This window comes from Poecile atricapillus, chromosome Z (genome assembly GCF_030490865.1).
Source record: "Poecile atricapillus isolate bPoeAtr1 chromosome Z, bPoeAtr1.hap1, whole genome shotgun sequence".
In the NCBI taxonomy this organism is placed as follows: domain Eukaryota; kingdom Metazoa; phylum Chordata; class Aves; order Passeriformes; family Paridae; genus Poecile; species Poecile atricapillus.
The window spans coordinates 60,459,136-60,481,017 of NC_081289.1; the positions used below are offsets into that span (position 1 = coordinate 60,459,136).

The window sequence follows — 21,882 nt, forward strand, 5'->3', positions numbered from 1 at the left end:
CATGCACTTCTCCGGATTTTGACTTTCTAAATAGTGTAAAATATACTTCTGCCTGAAGTGCCAAATATTAACTTTTCCCTTTTTAGTAAAGGTACACTGTTTCCATTTTGTGCACTTCAAAAGCTGTTTGTACAGTCCTGTTCAGTGTTTTATTTGTATAGTGAATTTCCACTAATATTTGTCTGTCTGCGCACAGTAGTACAGAATAAAGATTCTTGCAGGTTGCATTCCAACATTTTTTCCTAATGTTACAGATATGTCTAGATGCATTTGCAGTTTTATAGCTTGAAATTTTTTTCTGCTTTTTGTTAATTGCCTAATTGACTGTGGGCTACTATATCCTGTAAAAATGGAGGAATAGGATAGAACAACTATTTTTGGTGTGCCCAGTGCATGCCCTAAGTAGAACACTTGCCATGTTGTTTATTGACTGTTAGTGTGCATTCTAATTTGTGTTTCCTGGCAGTGTTGTTTGTGTTGGTGGGGACGGCATGTTCAGTGAAGTGATGCATGGTCTCATTGGAAGAATGCAGAAGGACTCTGGCATAGACCAAAATAATCCCAAAGCATCGTTAGTCCAGTGCAATATAAGGATTGGCATAATTCCTGCTGGTAAGAAAGGGTTAACTTTCAGTTTAATTTATTCATTCATTCTTGAATTTTTTTCTTATTAATAACTTCTTGAATTTAGGCCTAAATGTAAGATCTGAGCGATGATATTCTATCAAAACACCTAACTAAAGCTGTTTGTATCCATATAAAATTACTGATCACATGCAATTTTATTTAGGAAGAATATTTTGTCAAGGAAATCAAATCTGAATGTATAACTTCAGAATTTAATTACTTTTTTTTTTTTTTTTCCTGGCTTACTGTGTGTTAATATGACATAAGGTATTGACAGTAATACCCTTCTAAACACACTGAGGATTGGAATTTACTAAACAGAAATTTACCTGTTAAGTATTTTTCCAGTTCCAATCCTCCAATAATTTAGTTAGAATTATAATGAGAACTTTCCACTCGTCTAGCAAACTCCAAACAAGTGCTAAGATTCCTGGACTCTCTTTTCTTCCATTTGTTCTCACTGCAGGTACAGGGCATCTACAGCTGAGGAACAGGTCTTGCTTTCCAGATCAAGCTGCAGTTGCTGCCCTTTGTTAGAGGTCCTACACGTTCACAGTTCTCAATGCCTGCCACTTCTTCAGGCAGTCCTGCCTGCTGGCATTTGAGAGAACTCATTCTTCAAATTGAGGTCATTCTTGATATTATTATTATTATTATTATTATTAACCATAAAGGCATTTCTTGGATCAGTCTTGCTGTTTTCAGTCTGGTGTCCCAGCTGTTACCTCATCCTGCCCATTTGGGCCTCAAAGATTCCTTCAAAAGCAGATTAACAAGTTTGCTTTCTCTTACAGGGCTGAATTAACTGTTGTAACTCTTTAACAGAATCAGTAATTTTGAGGTCTCTATAGGAATACAGATGGACAGACGCCAATCCTTTCTATGCTGTTCACTTTTCTTGTCTGATGTTGAGCTTTGAATTAAAGAAAAGGGCATGAAATAAACATTGTGAGCTTCTGGTTAGAGTTGAAATAAAGGCTTCTGAGAAAATCTAGCACGGGTTATGAAAATTTCCCAAGTGAAGTATGGTGTTTGTACTCTCAAGCTATTGGTGACTATAGCTTATCCTTACATCTTGGTGAGAAATGTTTCCAGACCCAAACGATCTGAATTGCTGCTTGCAAGAGGCCTAATATTTTCTTCTTGCAGTGTAATAAATTTTGGATATCTAAAAGTTACAATGTGAATATTCCCATATGGTTTTTCACCCTCAAACTATATTTAAGTATATTCTGATTTTATTTATTAAAGCTTTGTATTAAAGTCAGTGTGTGTAATAAACTTCACAAGAATATAACTTGATTTGTTCTTCTCCTTTCTTGGGAAAATTTCTAGAACTAAAGTTTTTGATTACATGACTGGTTTCAGCAGATTTTGCCTACTGGTGATGTGTGACTATAAGAAGATACAATTGAAAAACCATAACTTCAATATTAGGAGCTATTTCTTTGTCCTCAGGAAAGGTTAACCTTGCTTTTTCAACATATTTATTAATGCATTTTTTCCAATTGCACCCAAAAAGTATGATCTTAAATGATATTTTAATTTTGTTAACATGAATCAAGTCACTCCTCTTACATATTTTTGTTTTGCTTGTTGTGTTTTGTCCACTGTATTCTTTTGCTATTTGAATGTATACTGTATGTTCCATTCCTTGAACTGACATGAGGCACAGCCTTGTAATCAGTGCTATAGCTCAAATATTTTCCCCAAGTGATTATTCAAATCCCACAAAAATTATTTATAAAGATGTGTAAGGAAGCTGGCCTTAAAGTTCTATTAATTGTTTAGAAATAGAATAATATATATATCCTGGTCTGTTTGTATATTGTACAGTATTTAAAATGATCCATTACTGTATATAAGGGAAAATGTTTATTTTCTGAAGAAGATAGTCAAGCCACTGAAGAAATCTTGACACATCTAGTCATTACAGTGACCTTAAATTGCGTATGAAATAGCTAAACCCTCCCTGAGGGCAGCAGGATTTGGGATTTTGTTCTGGTTTGTATTTTTCCAGCCCATGGTGAAGCTGTTCTTTATTCTTGTTTGTTTGCTGTAATGGAGTTCTGACCATGTATTGATCCCAAAATATTCTCTAGTTCTATCACTAGTGCAAGAAGTCTGTTTCAAAAATAAGTGAAATTCTTAAGACTTTTTTTTTTTTTTTCCTAAACCAACAGTCCTGAAATACAAGTCAAATGTAATAATGAAATACTCATCATACATATAATAAAACTTCCTCCATTGTGTTCTTTTGACTTCTTTATAACCTCTTTTTAAATATCCTAAGAACTCATTAATAGATTTTGAAAACAAAGATTACCCATAGTTTAGAGATGAAGATCTAAAGCTCTGTGTGTCTTCTGATACAGAGAGATGGTTTACTCCGTGATGACAGGAGCCTGGGGTAACGTGACAGTGGATCAGTGTTTTCACCTTTTTTATCACTTAGTTCCTGATATCAAGTTGTGTTAAGAGAAATGTGGCAAGTTGTGGTTTGTGGTTGTGATTAAACAGTTTCTGTATTCAAACAAACACTAAATTCAGCAGATAGTCTTTTCTCAGAGACTGACAGCTTAATTGTTCAAAAGTTCAAAATTACAAATGAAAGAGATTTAATGCTAAAACCCAGTCATCTATATGACTGGGTTTCGATGATAAGCTTTATTTCATAGCAGAATTCTATTGTGCAGGCTCTCTTTTTTGAATGGTGAATACTATTTGTAAATCATGATTCTAACTTTCTGGAGCAAGTCCCTGCTTGGCTCTTTTTTTTTCCTTGAACTGTTGTGTCAGTTTCCTGACAGCATCTTTCTTTAGTGTATCTTATGGTCAAAAAATATAATTTATTCTTATGCATTATGGAACATTTCTATGAATTGTTGACATGGATAAAAGACTTCTACTCAAATGGCAGTTTTAACTTGTGAATTTCTCTTAGCTGCAGCCATGCTTCAAATCTGCCAGTGGAAATTGACTGTTTGCTGTAGTAAACGGACTTGCTGTTAAGAGTACTTAGAGGCTACAACTCTGAAAACCTCTGCTTAGTTATTTCTTCCTCTCAGCCTTAAAAGCAAGTTATTTCTTACTAGCCTTAAAAGCACGTTCAGCCATGTGATCTAGTAATATGTCTCCATAGTAAAAATAGGATCATTCCTGATACGGCTTGGACACTGAGGTTTCATCCATGTTTCAGTATTAAAATTGCACCCTCTGGAGTAAGCCAAATTAATTTGCTGTTCTTATTACAGTTGGCATAGAATAGGAGGACAAAGCTATCAACTGCTGTTCTTTTTTGGTTTAAAAGAATTTACTAGATTAAATACTCTTAATGATCTTAGCAGACAGGAAAAAAAAGAGCCCACTTCACTCTGTGGTGGTGTACTGCATTCATTTCAAAAACAAAGCCTGCAGCCCACCCTGGGGAAGAATCTAAGCACTTGGGAATATTGAGTAAAGTATAGACACAAAGTTAATACCTGCAGTGATTTTAGGCTTCTATTATAGCCAGATCACTCTGTGTTCTGGTGGTCAGCTCTGTAGTGTTTAGGATTGAAGGATGCAGTATGATTATAATCAGACTGTGGTGATATCACTGTAGAAGTTAAGAATGCTGAAGACAATACAGGCTTCCTCTTACGAATATAATACAGGAAGAAGATGAAGGATTCATTCACAGACTTAAAAAAGAGATTCAAGTCAAGTTGTGAAGTGTGACTGGACTCATACTGCTGTGATTTAAAGTGCAAAAATTATCTTTAAAATGTATTAAAACATAGCAATAAAAGCTATCTTTCTTGTTTAATTACTCCAAGTGATCTGTTCTCAGCCTTCTCAGCTACAATGCTTGTAATATTTAATAAACTTTGCCATTTAGTTAGTGTCTCATTTCAAAGTTTGAAATCTAAAGTACATGTTTTATGTTCCTCCTTCAGTATTTTAAATCCATTGAACTTCTTGAAATGACAGTCTTAAGGCTAAATACTGCATTTAATATAGTGGGTCTGCCATGGAGACAAGTCAATATTACTTATTCCTGTGATGTTAATTTCATCTCTAAAATCTGCCATTATTAGATTAATCCATTTTTGTTGTCCTGTGTTACTGAACTTGAGCTGAAGTAATTATCTACCAAAATATCCTACACCAAAGTCTTTCTGGACTGTTTCACTTTAAGCCAGTCTGATGTTCTGCAGATGTTAAACTTGACTTCTTGGTTTCTGTGTGCAGAAAGGAAGATGTATAAAACTTTGAGTAGGTGCATGGGTGTAAGCCCAGACTCTTCATCTCTCCCTGTAGCAGTAGCTTCTCCCCTAACTTTTTAATGTATCCTTTTCATTTAAAAATCACTTCTCAGAAAAGTAGTTTTGTAGAATTTTTCAAAATATTAAATGCTGTTTGATCCAAAAGTATGCAGTTTCTCTGTCATTAGGGCAGCTTACCTGACATTTTGTCTGTGCCATGACTGCATGGATTATGGATTCACATAAACTGCACAAATATGAGACACCCGCTGAAGTTGCTGTTCTACCTGTTTTCACTACAAATACTGTTCTTATATTAATTTGTCTGAGGATTGTGGGTGCCAGGGAGCACCTACCTCTGTCAAAAATATCACACATAGAGCAATGCTCATGAGCTCTAAAAGTATTTCTATTTCTTTATTAAATTTGCCGTTTTTCACAGGATCAACATCTAGCTGACTTGCTTCTGTCACTTGCTTAGTTTAGTACTTCAGTTGTTTGTAATTTGTTTAGGTTTCCATCAGTAAAAGCATGAAAATAAATATTTTTAGCCACATTTGTAGTATGTTTTGGTTTAAGAAACCTTAGTTGTTAGTAGTCTAATCATGATTCAGATTATTAAGTCTAGCACTTTGTCTGTTGTTCATCCACCAATCAATGGCATGAACTCTTCCATACAACCAGCAAATTACTGTTTGGTTTTTTTTTTTTTTTTGGTGGTTCTATTACCAATTTAAATATGTGGTGTCTGAGTGTACCTGTTTGCATAACTTGTCTACTCACAAATATCTAGCAATGTTCATATGCAAAGGGGAAATCTAGTGATTCAGCTGTAGCACATTCCACGTAATACAGTCCCTCACTTTGCTTTATTAAGTATTGCTTTAGTAAAACTTACTTATGCAAAGTGCATGCTCTTTCATACTTTAATAAATAATCTTGATCATTCTTCTTTTAATTAAAAGGAAGGATTTCCTTATTTTCTATATCATTAAATATATTTATATAAAAGATTGTTGCTTTCATCCTTGTGGAGAAAGAGAACACAGAAGAACTTGCCTGTATAATAGCCATGTGGATGTATGGTACCTCCTAGTAAAAAATAGATTTTGGGGAAAATGAGTGATGTATGGTAAAGATCGAAAGCAATTATACCTACTTTAAGAAAGACAAGCCATTGTGCCCTCTACATATTTCATGTTTTCAGTGAGTTCTTAAAATCAAAGTATCTGAGATGAAAGCTTTCTTCAGCTGGGAGGATTCAGACATTTGGCATCTACCTATAGTATGGTGGTATGGTGCCACCATCATTGTAATGTACTGGTACTATGCAGGATGATTGTAGTACTAGAGTAGGAGGACAAGCAGAGTAATCTGCAGCATTGGTGGTTGGTGTCATTTTAGATAAAGGAATTAATCTCCTTAGGGTAAGTTTCAGTTTGAAACTGACACAAATCTTCATGCTCACATTTGGTGTCTGCAAGTGAGTTGGGCATCTGAACTTATAGCAGAAGGCATCTGGTCAGTAGGATCAGCAGAGCCTGTTGATCTTCTGTTGTCTGCTTGTCACATGCAGATGTCTTGCTTCCTAAGGCCTGTCCGTGGAGGCCTGTGTGTGAGTACCTTGACTCAAGCTGCCGTCAGCTATTCCTGACAAGGTGTCCTTGACCAGAACAGAAGCTTTAGCACATTGTCTGCAGTGTAGCATGCACACATTTAGCTGTGTGTGACTTAACCTGAAACTTAATCATTGCTTTGCATGCTGATTTTCTTCTCTACTAGCAAACCAATGCAATAATTAGTTTCTATACTGAATATGTTTCTGTCTTTAAGTGAATGAAGATCCAGTTAGCAAGCAGTCCAACTACTTTCTTCACATTTGCATGTAGTTCTCTGCAACCTATAAAAACCTCTTTTATGTTCCTTCACTCAGCATGTAGCCCTTAAAAATCCCCAAAGAAAATCTGGCAAAGTGTATATATATAATTTATCTGTTGGTTTAGCCAGAGTGTACAATAGCCACCACTTAACATTAGTCAAGAATCATGCTCTATGGGAAGCTTCTTGCCCAAATTGAGTGCTCTGGCAATCCCAAGATACTAATCATGGGTTATTATTCAAGCTATATTTACATTCTAATCCTGCTTTTCATATTAGACTTGTACTGATGAAATAACCCAGATTTTGGTGGGTCTGTGTGTGCATCTGTTCAGAGTGCTGTTTCAGCAGTCATAGGTTCCATGTCTAGTAGGGATCCCCCTAATGATCTACAAGTTTAGTTTGGTTAAGTATTCAAAATGATTCAAACCCTTAGTCATCATGAATGTTTTTGTGACCTTTAAACAAGTACTGTTGGATTTGTACTTGGTGTGGTGTTATGGCAAGTTACATGACACACACTCTTTCCATATGTGTGAGGAATGCCATAGTAGTTATATTCATGTACATAGGTCACTGGTTTTGTTGTTCCATACTACCAGCTCCAAGAGGAAAGAAACCAAAAGTGTTTTACTGTTGGTATGTTCCCCAGTCTCCCATTTTGGAATCTCAAAATTAATTTCAGACTTCAGTTTTATTTTTAGCCTTTCCTTGCTAGTTAATGAATAGAAATGAAAATAAGTTATTTTTAATTGCCAGACAGATTAATCAACTTTTAATTGAATACAGAAGATCATAGGGAGATGAGCCTCTGGTGTTGAAATGTAGCTTGCATGAATTCCCTTCTCCTCCCATCTGTAGTGTAAAACTACTTGGAAGCTCTGTTTACAAGATCAAGACAAATGTGATTGAGGTAATTCTAGCAGCAGAATGCACACGAATCTGAAAGAAATGAGAAATGTTGGATATAATGCTAGACATGTACATTCAGCAGTAGAAATTTGGGTCACATCTCTCAGTGATTGTTTTTCTTTTCAAAAGTAGTCAATTTTCTGTTCATGAGCATAGGAGACAGTATGAAACTTGGCAGTAAGGTATAGCTTCTGCTTCAGAAGTCAACTTAATATTTTCTGCTATAGAACTTTAAATGTTGCACAAGATCATCACCTGTGTACCTCATCTGTTGTGATACTGAGGGAAATCGGAGTTCTCTGTCCTGCAGTGACATATGCCTGTATGCTGGCACCATCTTGAACCTCAGCCTTGTAGTGAGAGATCCATTTAAGTCACACTGTTTCTTTTGTTCTGCAGTTCTGTTACATTCTCTTTAAATGGCTCCTGGAGCTACTGCTTGTTCAGAGTGGCAGATTTCTGCATAGTGTTTACTTGGTAGAAGCTTCTGTCATGCCATTCACAGGCAGGGGAAGCGATGCCAATTTTCTGAAAATTAAAGGATTTTCTTTGCTCCTATTCTTAATTGCTAATGCCCTATTTCCAAAGTGAAAAAGAGCTAAAAGTGGTTTTTAAATAATGGTTGCTCATTCCTCCGTTTTTAGTTTCTGTTTCAATTTGATAGGGCCTCAGAAATCAAGTTCACTGTATTTGAGCTGCTCTTGCACCTAATGTATTGATAGGTAATCTGAGAACATGTATGTGGACAAAGTTTAAATTTTCAGATACTTACTCTTGACTTTGAAGGAATTCAGTTTCATGGAAGGGATGGGAGAAACTCTAAGATAAATTCAGAGTTAGGTGCTGCAACAAATACACTTCTGTATGTCTGGATCTGGGTTCCAAGTCCCTGCTTCAGTAGGAGTAGGAGCCAGGCTATGTTAGGTTCTTGTTTTTATAGGGAACAAGGAGAATTGTTCATTTCTAAACAGCATATAGGTGAAACCTAAAGCTTCCCCCCTTTCTTCTTGTAGGTATTTGCCTCAAGATTCTGAAGATACATATCTATCCATTTTGTTACCCTATCTAGAAGCTAATTCCTGAAAGCAAGTGTTTTTACTAATTTTCAAATAATAGAAGAGAGCAGAAGTCTCTGGTATAAGATGACATCCTGGAATTTTGATCAGTACCACAGAAAACAGCAGACCAATCAATTTCTCTTCTTTTCATGAGATCTCAATGAGCAAGAAATCTTAAACAGAGGAGAATCAACGTATGCCTGCCTCATTTGATATAGAATCTATAACGTAATAATGAAATTTTCTGTGTAAATTAACTTACTTTCCTTCACTAACTGCTGCATATTTATGGCTTATATTGTGAAATGTTTGTACGTTGTATGGACAGCAATAACTTGTATTCACAGGAAGGGGGGCGGGGGTTGCTACAGTTTAAATAATATAAATAATAATATAGTATCCCAGTATTTACTTTATTCCATGAACTAGAAAGTAGCAAACCAAAGGAACATAATCCTTTTATTTGGAGGACTGTGCCAATAATACTTGTTTTGCAAAGATACAAATTGATGCCTAGTTTTTATTTTTCAGGATCAACAGATTGCATATGCTATTCAACTGTTGGCATTTCTGATCCAGTAACTTCAGCTCTTCATATTATTGTAGGTGGGTGGTCACAGTTTGTGGTTTTGTTATGAAAATGGTGAAAGTAGCCCAAAATTCATTTAGTTTTCATTTAGTTTTTTCATTTAGTTTTTTCTTTATGTCTGTGAAATATAATTTGAACATAATGTCTGAGTTGAAATAAAAAGGTTTTTTTCTGGGATTTAAGTCTCTGATTTGAAATACAGGAGATTAAAAACTAATTGCTTTCTGTACCATAATTCATTTTTTTCAAGATATCATAATATTTTGAAAATTTTGTGCTTAAGTTTTCTCGAATTCTGTCATTCTTTTGAAAACAGTAAAATACAATAAGCAGCATCAGTTGTTGGACTATATCTCTCTGTATGAATATCTTAGAGAAATGCATATACACTTTAATAGTAGTATTTTGTGGTGGTTGTCCAGTTGTACTGGGCAATTCAATATTTCCTTGCCAAGTTAGGGTTAGGACACCTTCTGGTATCATTACTGAGTATCTAACAGTTGCATTTTTAGGATCTGTGTTGCAAAGATTTACACTTACTAACCTATGGTGAACTCTGTTCAGCATCTGTGGAGTTAAGGCCTTTGGACTAGGATTGGAAGGATGTGGCTTTAGTGTATCATAGTATTTTAGCTGTGTTATGAAGTCCCAGAATCACAGAAAGGGTCAGGTTGGAAGGGACCACTGTGGATCATTTGGTCCAACCTCCCTGTGAAACAAAAAAACCTCCAAACACCAAAATACCAAACAAGCAAAAAAAAAAACAACCCATCCCCACAACTCCCGCCATCATTCCAAAGCTTGCATGAGGAGGACATCAGAATAGGGGTGTACTCTTTGTTCTTAGGGATTTCCAGGACTTGACTGGGTAAGCCCTGAGTAACCTGATCTGACCTCATAGCTGAACCTGGTTTGAGTGTTGGTTTTGATGAGAAACATCCAAAGGCTCCTTCCAGCTTCAGTTATCCTGACAAAGAGGTTTAAGTAGTACCCAGAAAAGATGTACAGTAGATAGTGCATCGATCTGCTTAGGGAAAGGGGCTGTCAAGCATTGACACAGGGTGCCCAGGGAAGGAGTTGATTCACCATCCCTGGTGATATTTAGGTGATGTGTAGATGTTGCACTTAGGGACATGGTTTAAGAGTGGCCTTGAAAAGGCTGGGTAAACATTTGGAATTGGTGATCCTAAAGACCTTTTCCAATCTAAACAGTTCTGCAAATCTATCCCCTTCTACTGCTACAGGGTAAAGGAGTGTCAAATCATTATACGTTTTTGGCATACTGAGCCCTTTCTTCTCACTTAATGTTTAAAGCTTTTGAAGTATGAGGTTAAATTAGTATTAAAAATTATTTTTCCTTTTCTTCATGTGTACGAAGTATATGTACTTATGTCATATATATTGGCATAAATGCAATATGTATCTTTTATTTTTAATGACTTTACTATGTTAAAGTTACTATCTTGCTTGCAGCTGCAAATAAAATAAGGCTTGACAGACCTTTGCACTTCTAATCTTCATAGGTGACTGTCAGCCTCTGGATGTCTCCTCTGTACATCACAACAACACATTTTTGAAATACTCTGTGTCATTGCTGGGTTATGGTTTTTATGGAGATATATTAAAAGACAGTGAGAAGAAGCGGTGGATGGGTCCAATGAGATATGACTACTCAGGTAATTTTTTTAATTACTACATTCTTTTGTGAGCATGTAAACATATTGAAGCAGTTGGTTTACTCTCTCCAACCCTCTTTGGTGCTTGTAAACATCAGAAATAGACTGAACCTGATTTTAAACTTCTTGTAGCACCAAGTATATTGGATCACATTATATAAAGCTCTGTAACTTTGGGGTTAACATTGAGAGTGGGCTCAATAAATTTGTGTTGAATATGTGTCACCTATTGAAAATGGCCTGAAAAGTAATAACTTCTCTGTCCTAATAATTTTGACTTTCTTTTTAGTCACTTCAAGAGAGACAGGCACTCCTCTGTCTTGAACATTCAGCTGAATGAATTGTTAATTTTGCCCTTATTCTAGCACTCATTAAAGAGATGAGTGATTTAATCTTGTTACCTAATTGGATGCTTGGATAAATCCTATGCTAGTGGAAAGCATCTTTTGCCTTGTTTGATTTATCTTGTGTTAGGGAAAGAAGATGCATGAGGAGAATCTTTGTGCAGGCCAATTTTAAAATTCAGCACTTATATATAACTAAATTTTTAGGTGGTTTTTAAAGATGTCAAGTGAAACTGGCACTTCTGACAAACGTTAAAACATAGGAGTGGTGCTGTGGTATTTTCTTGTTCCTTACAGTCTAAAACATCATAAGAAAAAGAATTCTGAGCTTGAGGAGGGCTACTTTTGTTTTGCAGTCCTTAGAGAAGGAAGGAGAGGAAAAATCAAGGAATGTATGCATAGATGTTTGCCGTGTGGATTTATAATGACTTAATGCTGCATAATGTCTTTTTTATGTAGGCTTCAAGACTTTCCTTTCTCATCATTATTATGAAGGAACAATTGCTTATCAACCAGCAAAACAGACACACGGATCTCCACGAGATAAAGAGAGCTGCAGAACAGGGTAGGCTAATGTTTATCTCTGGATATTTGGTGTGAACTATTTATAAAGGCCTGTACATAAATAGAGGTTACAGAACTGTTGGTTTTAATATGAAAACACTTACTCTAAAAGAGATAAGCTTGTAAAAACAATTATTGACTCATTAAAAAGGACACTTCATTTTAACAGGTCATTAAACAAAAATCTAATAAAATTTTCTTAGTTGGTTCTCCTCCTCCCTCAATTTTAAGTGAAGCAAAATATAACAGCACAGGACCCAGTTACAAGATGCTGAGGACATTATGCTTGTGTTACTACTAAGAAATAAAAAATGTGGATGCCTTGTAGCTTCTACAAATGGAAATAGTAGTCAGAAATTCTCAAGTGTTCACATTGTAACTGAATCTATTTTGGTAGTTGTTTTAGTGCTGTAGCAACAGTTGGCATGGCTTGTCCTGAGGACAGGTCCTCTCAGGAATCAGCCTGTTTAGCCTGTTTCTTTGTATACTACTATGATGCTGTATGAATTCTGTGTGATATTCTTCACTTGTTTCTTTAGCTGGGGGGCCTGCCTTAATCACCCAGTGCTCCTTCCTTTCTCTTTGCTTTCACCTGCTTGAAGTTACGCACTAGTATTTATTATTCTTCTTTATATGTGGATTTAGCTGTCAGAGATAAAGTACTTGTCACAGCACCAAACAGCACAGCAGGTCACAGAAGAGCCACAGACTTTGTCCAGAAACACTAAGACTGCTGTGCTAGTGCAGCGACACACTGGAGATCAGACTGGAGCAACCATCCTGACCCATCAGGTGCCCTGATGCTGGGGAGGCTCCAGAGGGAGAAAGCTGTCATCCAGGTCTCAGGAATGGAATAAGGAATTCCTGGTGCCTCATATGGGATTTTTACTTGCTGATAACTGCCTGAAGGGCAATAGGGCCAGGCACAAGCAATTTAAGAGAATCCTGGAGTGTGGTAATGAGATTGATCAAGCAGGTGATTGACAGGCTGGCTAGACCAGCTGATCTGCTGGTCTTGTTACAGAAGATAAAAAGTGGGGATGGGATGGTTGAGGGCAGTTTTGGCAGTGATTGACTGTGGGATTATAGAGTTTTATCTTCTGAGAGAAGTGAACGAGACAAAAGGTAGAGTGGCAACCTTGGACTTTCGTTTGGTTTATTTGGGGGTCTTGGCAAGATTCCATGGGAGACTGTTCTGGAGTACAAAGAGGAATAAGTGAGTTAGTTGGTAGCTCCTCAAAGTTCAAGAATAATCCATTTTGATACTCAGAAACTTGAATAACCTGGATAGAAAAGTAATTAGGATGAGCAAGGAACTGAGTAGTAAAGACAAGGTGAAAGTGGAACGGGTTACTTTGGAAGAACTCAAAAGACGTTGCTTAAAAATGCAGAAATGAAATTTAGAAAGCCAAAGCTCAGGCAGAGTTGAAATTAGTGAGGGATGTGAAGGGTGTTGCTTCTTATGAAGGGATTATTTAAATATACTGATCATAGCAAAGGGCTGAAGGAACTGTGGGCTTGCTGTTTAGTGGCATGGTGAACATAGTGATAAGATGTATTGAAAAGGCTGCAAGTTTACTCCTTTACCCCATTTTTTACTAATATAGTCTCACCTCAGGCCATACAGGTCCCCAGGCTCCTGGATGAAGGGGAAACAGTGGATACATACCTTGACTTTGGCAAGACCTTTGATCCTGTTTGCTGTAGTACTCTTAAAACTAAGTTAATGAGGTGTGGACTAGATAAGTGGGTGGGTAAGAAACTGGCTGGACTACTAGAAAAGTTGTGAATGCCAAGTCTAGCTGGCAGCCAATTACTAGTGGTGTCCCTTGGGAATATTTGGCCTAATATTGTGCAACATTCTCATTAATGGCTGGGACAGTCTCAGAAAGCGTGCTCTCAGCAGTTTTATGGATGATATCAGATTGGGAGGTGTAGTTTATCTTGAAAGTCAGGGCTGCTATTCAGAGGGATCTTTGTGGACTGAAGAAATGGCTGATAGGAATCTCCTGAAGTTCAGAAGGCATAGATGTCCTGTACCTGGGGTGGAATTGTCCCATGCAAGAGTGTTGACTGGGCACTGTCTGGATGGAAGGCATCTCTGCCAGAAATAACTTCAGGATCCTGGTGAGCAACAGCTGTATCTGAGTGAGCATTATGTCCTTGCAGCAAGGAAAGCCTACCTTACACTGAGTTTTCTAAGCAAGAGGGAAGTCAACAGGTCAGGAATGATTCTTGCCCTGTGCTCATCACTTTTGAGATGGACTGTCTTCAGTATGTCAGTGTCTTTCACTGTTAGAGCAGTCAAATGTTGGAACGAGGTGCCCCAAGGTCTGTGGACTTTACCCTCACAAATCCTCAAAACTTGACTAAGATACTGATCCTGTAAGACCAACTTTGATCACATCAGAGATCCCTTCCAACCTCTCTGATCTTGTGACTTTCTGCTGCTGTTACTTCTGACATCCAGTAATCTTTAGAACTGTACTTAAATAACTGCACTGCCTGCAGGGCTATGATGATTCATGCCACACAGGGATTGTCAGTGCTGCGGTGCATCATGTGGTGGGGGAAGATCTTGTAATGACTGGGTAAAGTAAAAAAGTTGAAATTAGTAGTAGTGGAGGTCTTTCAAGCATTGAATGGTATTTTTATTTTCAGATGCTGCATTTGCAAGAAAAGTGAGAAACAGCTGGCAGAAAAGAACCAGGAACATGGATTAAAACATGAAGGTAATTTGTCAAAAAAAGTAAAATATGATAGTATTACATAAATTATTCTTTTTCTTAAGATATCAGTTCAAGTGTGCATGTATTTTGTTTTTATAAACATTCGGAGTTACTTGGTGTAATCCATTGCTTCTTTCAGTTTACAGAAAACATGTGTGTCATTGCCTCCCTGTACTCAGCGCTAGTGAGGCCATACCTTGAATCCTATGTTCAGTTTTGGGCCCTTCACTTTAAGAAGTGCTGAAACATGTCCAGAGAAGCGCAACAGAGCCAGTGAAGGGTCTGGAGCACAAGTCCTGTGAGGAGCAGCTGAGGGAGCTGGGGCTGCTGGAGAAAAGGAGGCTCAGGGGAGACCTCATCACGCTCTACAACTGCCTGAAAGGAAGGTGCAGCCTTATGGGGGTCTGTGTCTTCTTCCAGGTTATGAGGAAATTACCTCAAATTATGCCAGGGAAGGTTTAGTTTGGGTATTAGGAAAAATCTTTTCATGGAAAGGATTGTTAAGCATTGGAAAAGGCTGACCATGGAAGTGGTGTCATAGAAGGGTTCAGAAGATAATGAATGTGGTACTTGTCCAGATATGATTTAGTGGTGCTAAATTGACATTTCGGCTCTGATTTTAGAGGTCTTTTCCAAACAAAATGATTCTATGATACTGTGATTCTAAATATCTGAAAAATATTCTTCACCCAAACCTCAGAAAATTCTGATAAAATTATATTAATTACTTGTATATTACAGTGTGTTTAGTTTCTTTAGGGAAAATAATATTCTGTGAGCTAGGACAATGGGTTTTTGTGAGAAGGACTGAATGGATAAACTGTGAGCTGTCATAGAAGGAAGCAGTTCATTAAGATAATTTTTAGAATAGATCAGGATTAAAAATTTGTGTTTGTTAGTACAAATGTCACCCTACTATCCAGCTATGAACTTGGACAACTAGTAACTGATGTAGTGGATTTTAGTATTTCTGTACAACATCCCACCAATGCTCAGTATAAATAATAAATGAGGCTGCTGTCCTCTTTCTCTAGTTATGCTATCCTTATTCTCTTTTTTATCCCCATTCTAACCCTTGTGCGCATGTGTGGGGTTTTTTACTAATGGGCATAACTTTTCTTTCCTCTCATGTAAACAACTGTGAATGAATTCTGTTCAGTCATTCCCCTAGTTGTATCTCTTTATGTCTGGCTACTACATCCTAGTAGGAAGACGTTCTGATATTGCCACGTTTGTGGACTTGCTGGAGGAACATACATAGATTCACTTGAGTTTTGCCTCCCGCTTTTGTTCATCATCTTGGAGAAATCCCTCTTAAAGACTAGGCAGGCTTCCTGTGGGTGCTGCTTTCTGCCTTTACTCTGTTTTTATTTCTTCTTGTAGAGCCCAGTGCATACAATTGTAATTTTCTTGACAAGCATTTGGTCCTTATGACCTAGATTATCTTAAAATTACAGATTCTTTGCACTGTGACTGTGCCAGGTTCTAGGTGTTTGCTAGTAAAAAGATGATCATACTGTGGAGATTCACTGGTAGCATAAAGATTTCTGTGTAACTTGAATTCCTCTTACACATGTTTAGTGTTTTCATCCTAGCTGCTGCTTTCAGATCTTTGATATAGTCAAGAGACGGTCAGATCAGAATATTTCTTGGGTTATTTTAATTATGCCCATATTAAGCTAAAGCATTTTTTTAATAGAGTGTAAATAATGCAGATAAATAATAATATAAATATTTCAGTAGGTTTTTTGGTAAGAAAAGAATTTGTCTTTTTGATAAATTCTTGTAGTTAGATATTGCCAACCTCTTTTATTTGTCAGAGGTTTTATTTGCATTTTTTCATGTTTGTGTGTGTTGGTTGGGTTTTTAAATCTGCCTTTTTGTTACCTTACACCCAGCAAAGGAACTACTAAAAAGGTACAGGTTAGTTAACAATCAAGACAGTTTTAGCCAACATTGCAGATGGCATTAAGCAGCTGATTATGTAGGACTTTGTTTACTTTATTCCATTCTAATGGTAGCTGGCTTTCTTTGCAGTCCAGCCTGTTACCCATGCAGTACTGGTATGGAAGCAATACAACCAGCTACTTTTGATTCACAATAGAAAGGATTTTAAATCTCTGCTTCAGATAAGATTTTTACTCAGTGGAGTGTCTTGGCTGACTCTTTAATTGTGCCTGCTAAGTTTGTGTATAATTCAGATAAGTTTAGAAGGATGCTTGATTAGTTGTTGCTGAACATAATTCTTTGTATTGTGCAGGAGTATCTGCATGTGCTGAGTAAATGTTGAGTGTTACTACTTTATGCTGATTTCAGCAACTTGCAGTGTGTGTACACAATAGGCCATTGAAATGACTGCCAGTTATGCACTCCCTGCTTATGACTGCCCTACTGTAGGATATTTTGAGCAAATAATTTGCTATTACAGTGGTACACACTGCAAAATGGTTATGAAAACAGTTGTTCATGTAAGATGTGATTGATACATTGACTTTCACTTACTTTGAACAGTGAAGGTGTTCTTGGGTAACATGCTGAGATTTATACGAGATGAAAACCATCTATTATAGTAACAGAAATAAGCATTTTGCCTTAAGTAAATTGAGACTTATTTACTACAGTGAGCATACTTAAAATGTTAACACATATCCAGACACACCGATGACTAAATCACTGATGCTTCTCAGAGAAACAGCAAAAGGATTTATCAGTAAAGGGAAATGTTTGCATTTTGTTGTTTGTGCATCAGAAAATGCCTGTTTTTTCCAGTTCCAGCAGTTCATGTTCTGTTCAGTTGCCTTCATCTCAAAGGGTCTTGTCATTTGCCTGCAGCCTGAACAGTCATTCTATAGTCTGACATTTAGGTATGTCTCATCTCTCTTAAGACGCACATTTTGAATCTGATTTAAATTATTTCTTTCAGTAATGTCATGTTTGAAAGCAACATAAAAAGATCAGTTGCAAAGTAAGCAACACTAAAAAGCAATGTGGCAAATGAACCAAAAATGTTGAATTTAAAAGCTGTGACTTTTTCTTGCTATTTCTGATTTGTTTCTCAGGAGGTAGAGGGGATAGTCTAGACGGAAAAATTATAATAAAGTGGTTTTTTTTCTTTAAGTCTTTTCCTGCATTATAAGCTTGCATGTTTTTCCTCGGAAAATGTTTTTCTTGGTTCTGTTACTAGAGGGTGGATAGTAAGAAGTTTCAATGAATTCCAAGAAACAAGAGAAGTTCAAAGAATGGAGAATAACTACAAAATATTTTGGGAACAATTTTTTTCTTCTTATTTTCCCTGATGTATAGGACTTGGAACCTGTCAATTCAAAATTAATGCAGCATAGACTTAGCAAAATAACCTAGATAATTGTAATACTGATTCTCTAAAGTAAATATGAAGTTCCTAGAACTGAGACAGTAAGGAATATCAGAATTTCATGACATGAAATACATAGCATAAACATTGTCTGTAATCCCATCAGAAAAGCACCTTGAAAATCACTGTAAGTTAACCAAAATTTGGGGAACTGAATAATGTTAGATGATCACGTCCATACCAGTTAACATTCCTCAAAATCTCTGCTTTGTTTTTTGTTCACTCCTTAATTTTACTCCTAGTGGCACTTTTCTCTTTGACAGGCACTCCAGTCTTAGAACAACATGTATGTCCAAAGTTTATTTTGCAGTCATTACTTCTGTGGAATCGTTAATTTGAAATGAGTCTACTTATATTGGTAGGAGAAAAAGAGTGGTTTGGCTCTTTTTAAAGCTGGTAAAGCTTTTTGGCTTTTTCTTATTGTGATAATTGTGTAATCTAAAAACAAAAAAGGCATTTTCCATGTATTTTTATCCATATTCAAGAAAATACAGTTTAGGCAGTAACTCTGCATTGTCTGCCAGTGCTTCTTTGTTCTAGAAAATTCCTCTGCTTCCTGCTAGTATCAATGCCAGTACATATGTAAACTCAGTCTAGATGTAATCTCCAACAGAGTTTCAAGGTATTGAAAAGAGGCTTTGTGTTGTTTTCCAGAAATCTCTGAAGATTTGCACACAGGAACATTTTAACTCTGTTAATAGTTCTAATCTTGGGACATTTGGGGCAGAGTGGAAGCAGACTCATCATATCCTGCCTGCTGGTCCTTGCTGCAGCCTGACTCATCCCTTCCCTTTGACTTTTTAAAAACATTAAGTTGCTGCATTGAAGCAAAAGAGGAATATTGCTTTAGAAACCAAATACTAAACCACAATCTTTGCATCATTGTTTATTTAAGTGTAACAAGTTAAAGAGAAAAACTAGAATTTAGAAGAGTTAATGCCTTTGAGCTTTCATACAAGAGTTGTAACTTGCCTCTGTCTTTTTCCTTCCTGTGGCTTTGCAAGTGTTCCCAAATAGCGCTGATCCTGAATTTGACATGCATATGCCAGAATAGGCAAGCAGTTATAGGAGATAGTCACAGTCTAGGGAGAAAGCGACTTTCTCTGTTAGTGTATGGAAAACAGATACTTAAAAATATAATTTTAAATGTAGTTTATTTTTGATATTTTTTGATAGTACATGAATATGCCCAGGGAAGACTTTTAAGTTGCCATTGATTGCTTTTTAGTGTTCTTGTGAATAGATCAAATGATTACATATCTCCATGTCTTTGTTGATGTGTTTCAGAAGGTGAAGAAGAATGGAAGGTTATAAAAGGGAAATTTCTAGCTATCAATGCAGTAAATATGAGCTGTGCCTGTCCACGAAGTCCAAAAGGTCTTTCACCAGCAGCTCATTTGGCAGATGGTTCAGCAGACCTCATTCTAGTTCGGAAATGCTCCAGATTTGATTTCCTACGGTATCTTGTCAGGCACACAAACCAAGATGATCAGGTATGTATTCCTTTTGACAATGAATTACAGAATCTATCAAAGGTGTAATTATTGGTATTCTTATAGGACAGAAACAGTATTTATAAGGCAGATTGTTTTAGTTTTTTTAAAATGTATACATTTTGGGTGATGCAATCTCAGCATGTGTACCATGAAAAAAAAAAAAAACCAGCTCAAAACATTTTACCAAAGTCAACTCCTTGGCCATAGGACTCTAACAAAATTCTGCTTTTGCCAACTGAATTCAGTTTTGTAACATTTTCCATGTTATTTGCTGTTTGAACAATATTTCAAGTTATTTTATCACAACTGTGCCCTCATGTAGTTGTCATGAAAAACTGCTCGCGGCTTGAAAAACTACTCACAGCATGAATAGCTGAGGTAGATGTGGTGAAGAATAATAAATCATTTTTATAAACTATAAAAATGTGATTTAGAAGAAAGTTACCAGAACTGCAATTTGATTGTAAACTGCAGGCTTTTAGCAGTATTTTACTACATATAAGTGACCAGGATATGAGCTTTATGCATTCAGCTTCAAAATTATTTCTTGCATGTGTTGTAGCTGTCAGGTGGGATGATTCATCACTGCTTTGGATCGTAATATCTCTTGAAACAGAACTATGACTGTAACTACACATATCTAATATTTGTCACAACCTTGATATTATTAGCATCTCTGGAAATTATCTGAACAATGGACTAATGTCATATCTAGTGTATAAAAGCAATAACAAATCTCACATGGTTATGATGCTAGTCTTCTTCCACTGTGAAAAAATTAGTATAGATTCTTTTTCCCTTATTTCCACATTGTGAATGTGTCCATATTTGTCCTTCCCACTGTTCTCAATCTCCTCCTCTTCCCTTCACTCCTTCTCACACCCACTGTTCCCTTGAAATTTTCAATCATTTGAAGCCATCCCTGGTTACCTTTCAATTTGGCTGTAACATTTATCAAGGTACAACGTTCTGCTTATGCTTGAGACATGAGAGCTTGGGTGCTCTGTGCTTAGACACAGGTGACAGTGCAGCCCTGAATACCAGCATTTGCATCTGAGCAGTTTAGTGAGTCCCTTTGAGTCCAGGAGCCATTGCTTCCAAGCATAGAGTTTGATGACTTCACAGTTCATTTATGGTTAATAGCTGAGGGAACTTGAGACCTAGGAGGTCTCTCCATCTCTGCTTTTTCTGGTTGTGATTATAGCCATTTCCTTTCCAATGCTTCCCGTTTCTCTCCTGGGATATGCTGGTTTTGCTGTGGAGATTAAATGCAGGGTTGTATATATCTCCTTAGCTCAGGTTATTGTCCATCATAAAAATCCTTCATGGGAAACCCTTCTTGGAAACTTAAGGAAATGTAAAAAAAAAAAAAAAAAAAAAAAAAAAAAGGAAGAAAAGGGTGACTGTATGACTGTACGTAAGTACAGACTGGTTTGTGAGTAAACTTTCTTCACATTTGCTTCCCTGCAATCCCCTGCCCATAGGCCCACACAGACATACTCCATGTCCTTTGCTAAATGACCTTTCTGTATTTGTATTTTGTATTTCTGTATTTTTGTGATTTGTATTGCTGAATAGTTAGATCTGTATCTGTTAAGTTGCTTTCAGGGCAAGACAGGGGCATCCTCTAATTTATTGTCCCTTCAATTAATGTTCAATATTGTAGTGTAAATCTGCAGCCTTGGTTTTAAGAGCAGTCTTCTAATGGACCTGCTTTTTCTAGCTGAATTAACTACTTAAAATTATTTTTATTTTTTTGGAACATAATAATATTGCCCTCTATTCTTATTTTCATGCACCCCCAGCTCTGTGGTTTGATCACAGAAGCTGAGGGAAGGCTTGAGAGGTAAAGGGCCCACACTGCCATGGAATTCTTGCCTTCATGGCATTGTTCCAAGTGCAAAAGCAGAAGACTTTCAGGAAAGCCTATGTGTCTTAAGGACTGTACTTGAACAGGTCCTAAGGATGGTGCAAAGATACAATCCAAACCTTTTTGGCTTTGTCATGCAATCCAGTCTAAGCACAGAAGAGCAAAGAAAGTATCTAAATAAAAGGGATCGAACCCAGGAAGATTCTAAAAACAAGCAAGGTTAGTTGTTGATACCAAAAAAAGGATATATTTTATTTAATAGTAAAAGAGACAAAGAAAAAGAAAATAAAGAAATGAAATTTTACAAAAAAGCTGGGGGGAGGGAGTCACACAAGGCAGAGTGACAGAGACACATTAGAAGCATGTCACCCTTCTGTGGATTTGCTTCCCTCTGTCTGGTTGTCTTGGTGGTGAGAGTTCCCTGCCGAAAAGCATAGACTCCAAGGGATTAATACACATTTGGGCAGATGGACACCCAGGTGCCTCCCCCAAAGGGGGCAGGTTTGACACTGTCCCTTG

At 36.8% G+C, this 21,882-nt stretch overlaps 1 protein-coding gene across 1 annotated transcript in view; it reads left to right on the forward strand.

Moving 5' to 3' along the window:
* The window catches only part of LOC131572990 (ceramide kinase-like), a 43,304-nt gene that overhangs the window by 16,837 nt on the left and 4,585 nt on the right, over nucleotides 1–21,882 (forward strand). Inside the window, exons 6-11 of the mRNA XM_058826476.1 lie at nucleotides 467–612; nucleotides 9,254–9,328; nucleotides 10,835–10,987; nucleotides 11,791–11,896; nucleotides 14,557–14,627; nucleotides 19,285–19,490. Of these exons, the coding sequence (XP_058682459.1) occupies nucleotides 467–612; nucleotides 9,254–9,328; nucleotides 10,835–10,987; nucleotides 11,791–11,896; nucleotides 14,557–14,627; nucleotides 19,285–19,490 (757 nt within the window). The remainder of the gene's footprint in view (nucleotides 1–466; nucleotides 613–9,253; nucleotides 9,329–10,834; nucleotides 10,988–11,790; nucleotides 11,897–14,556; nucleotides 14,628–19,284; nucleotides 19,491–21,882) is intronic.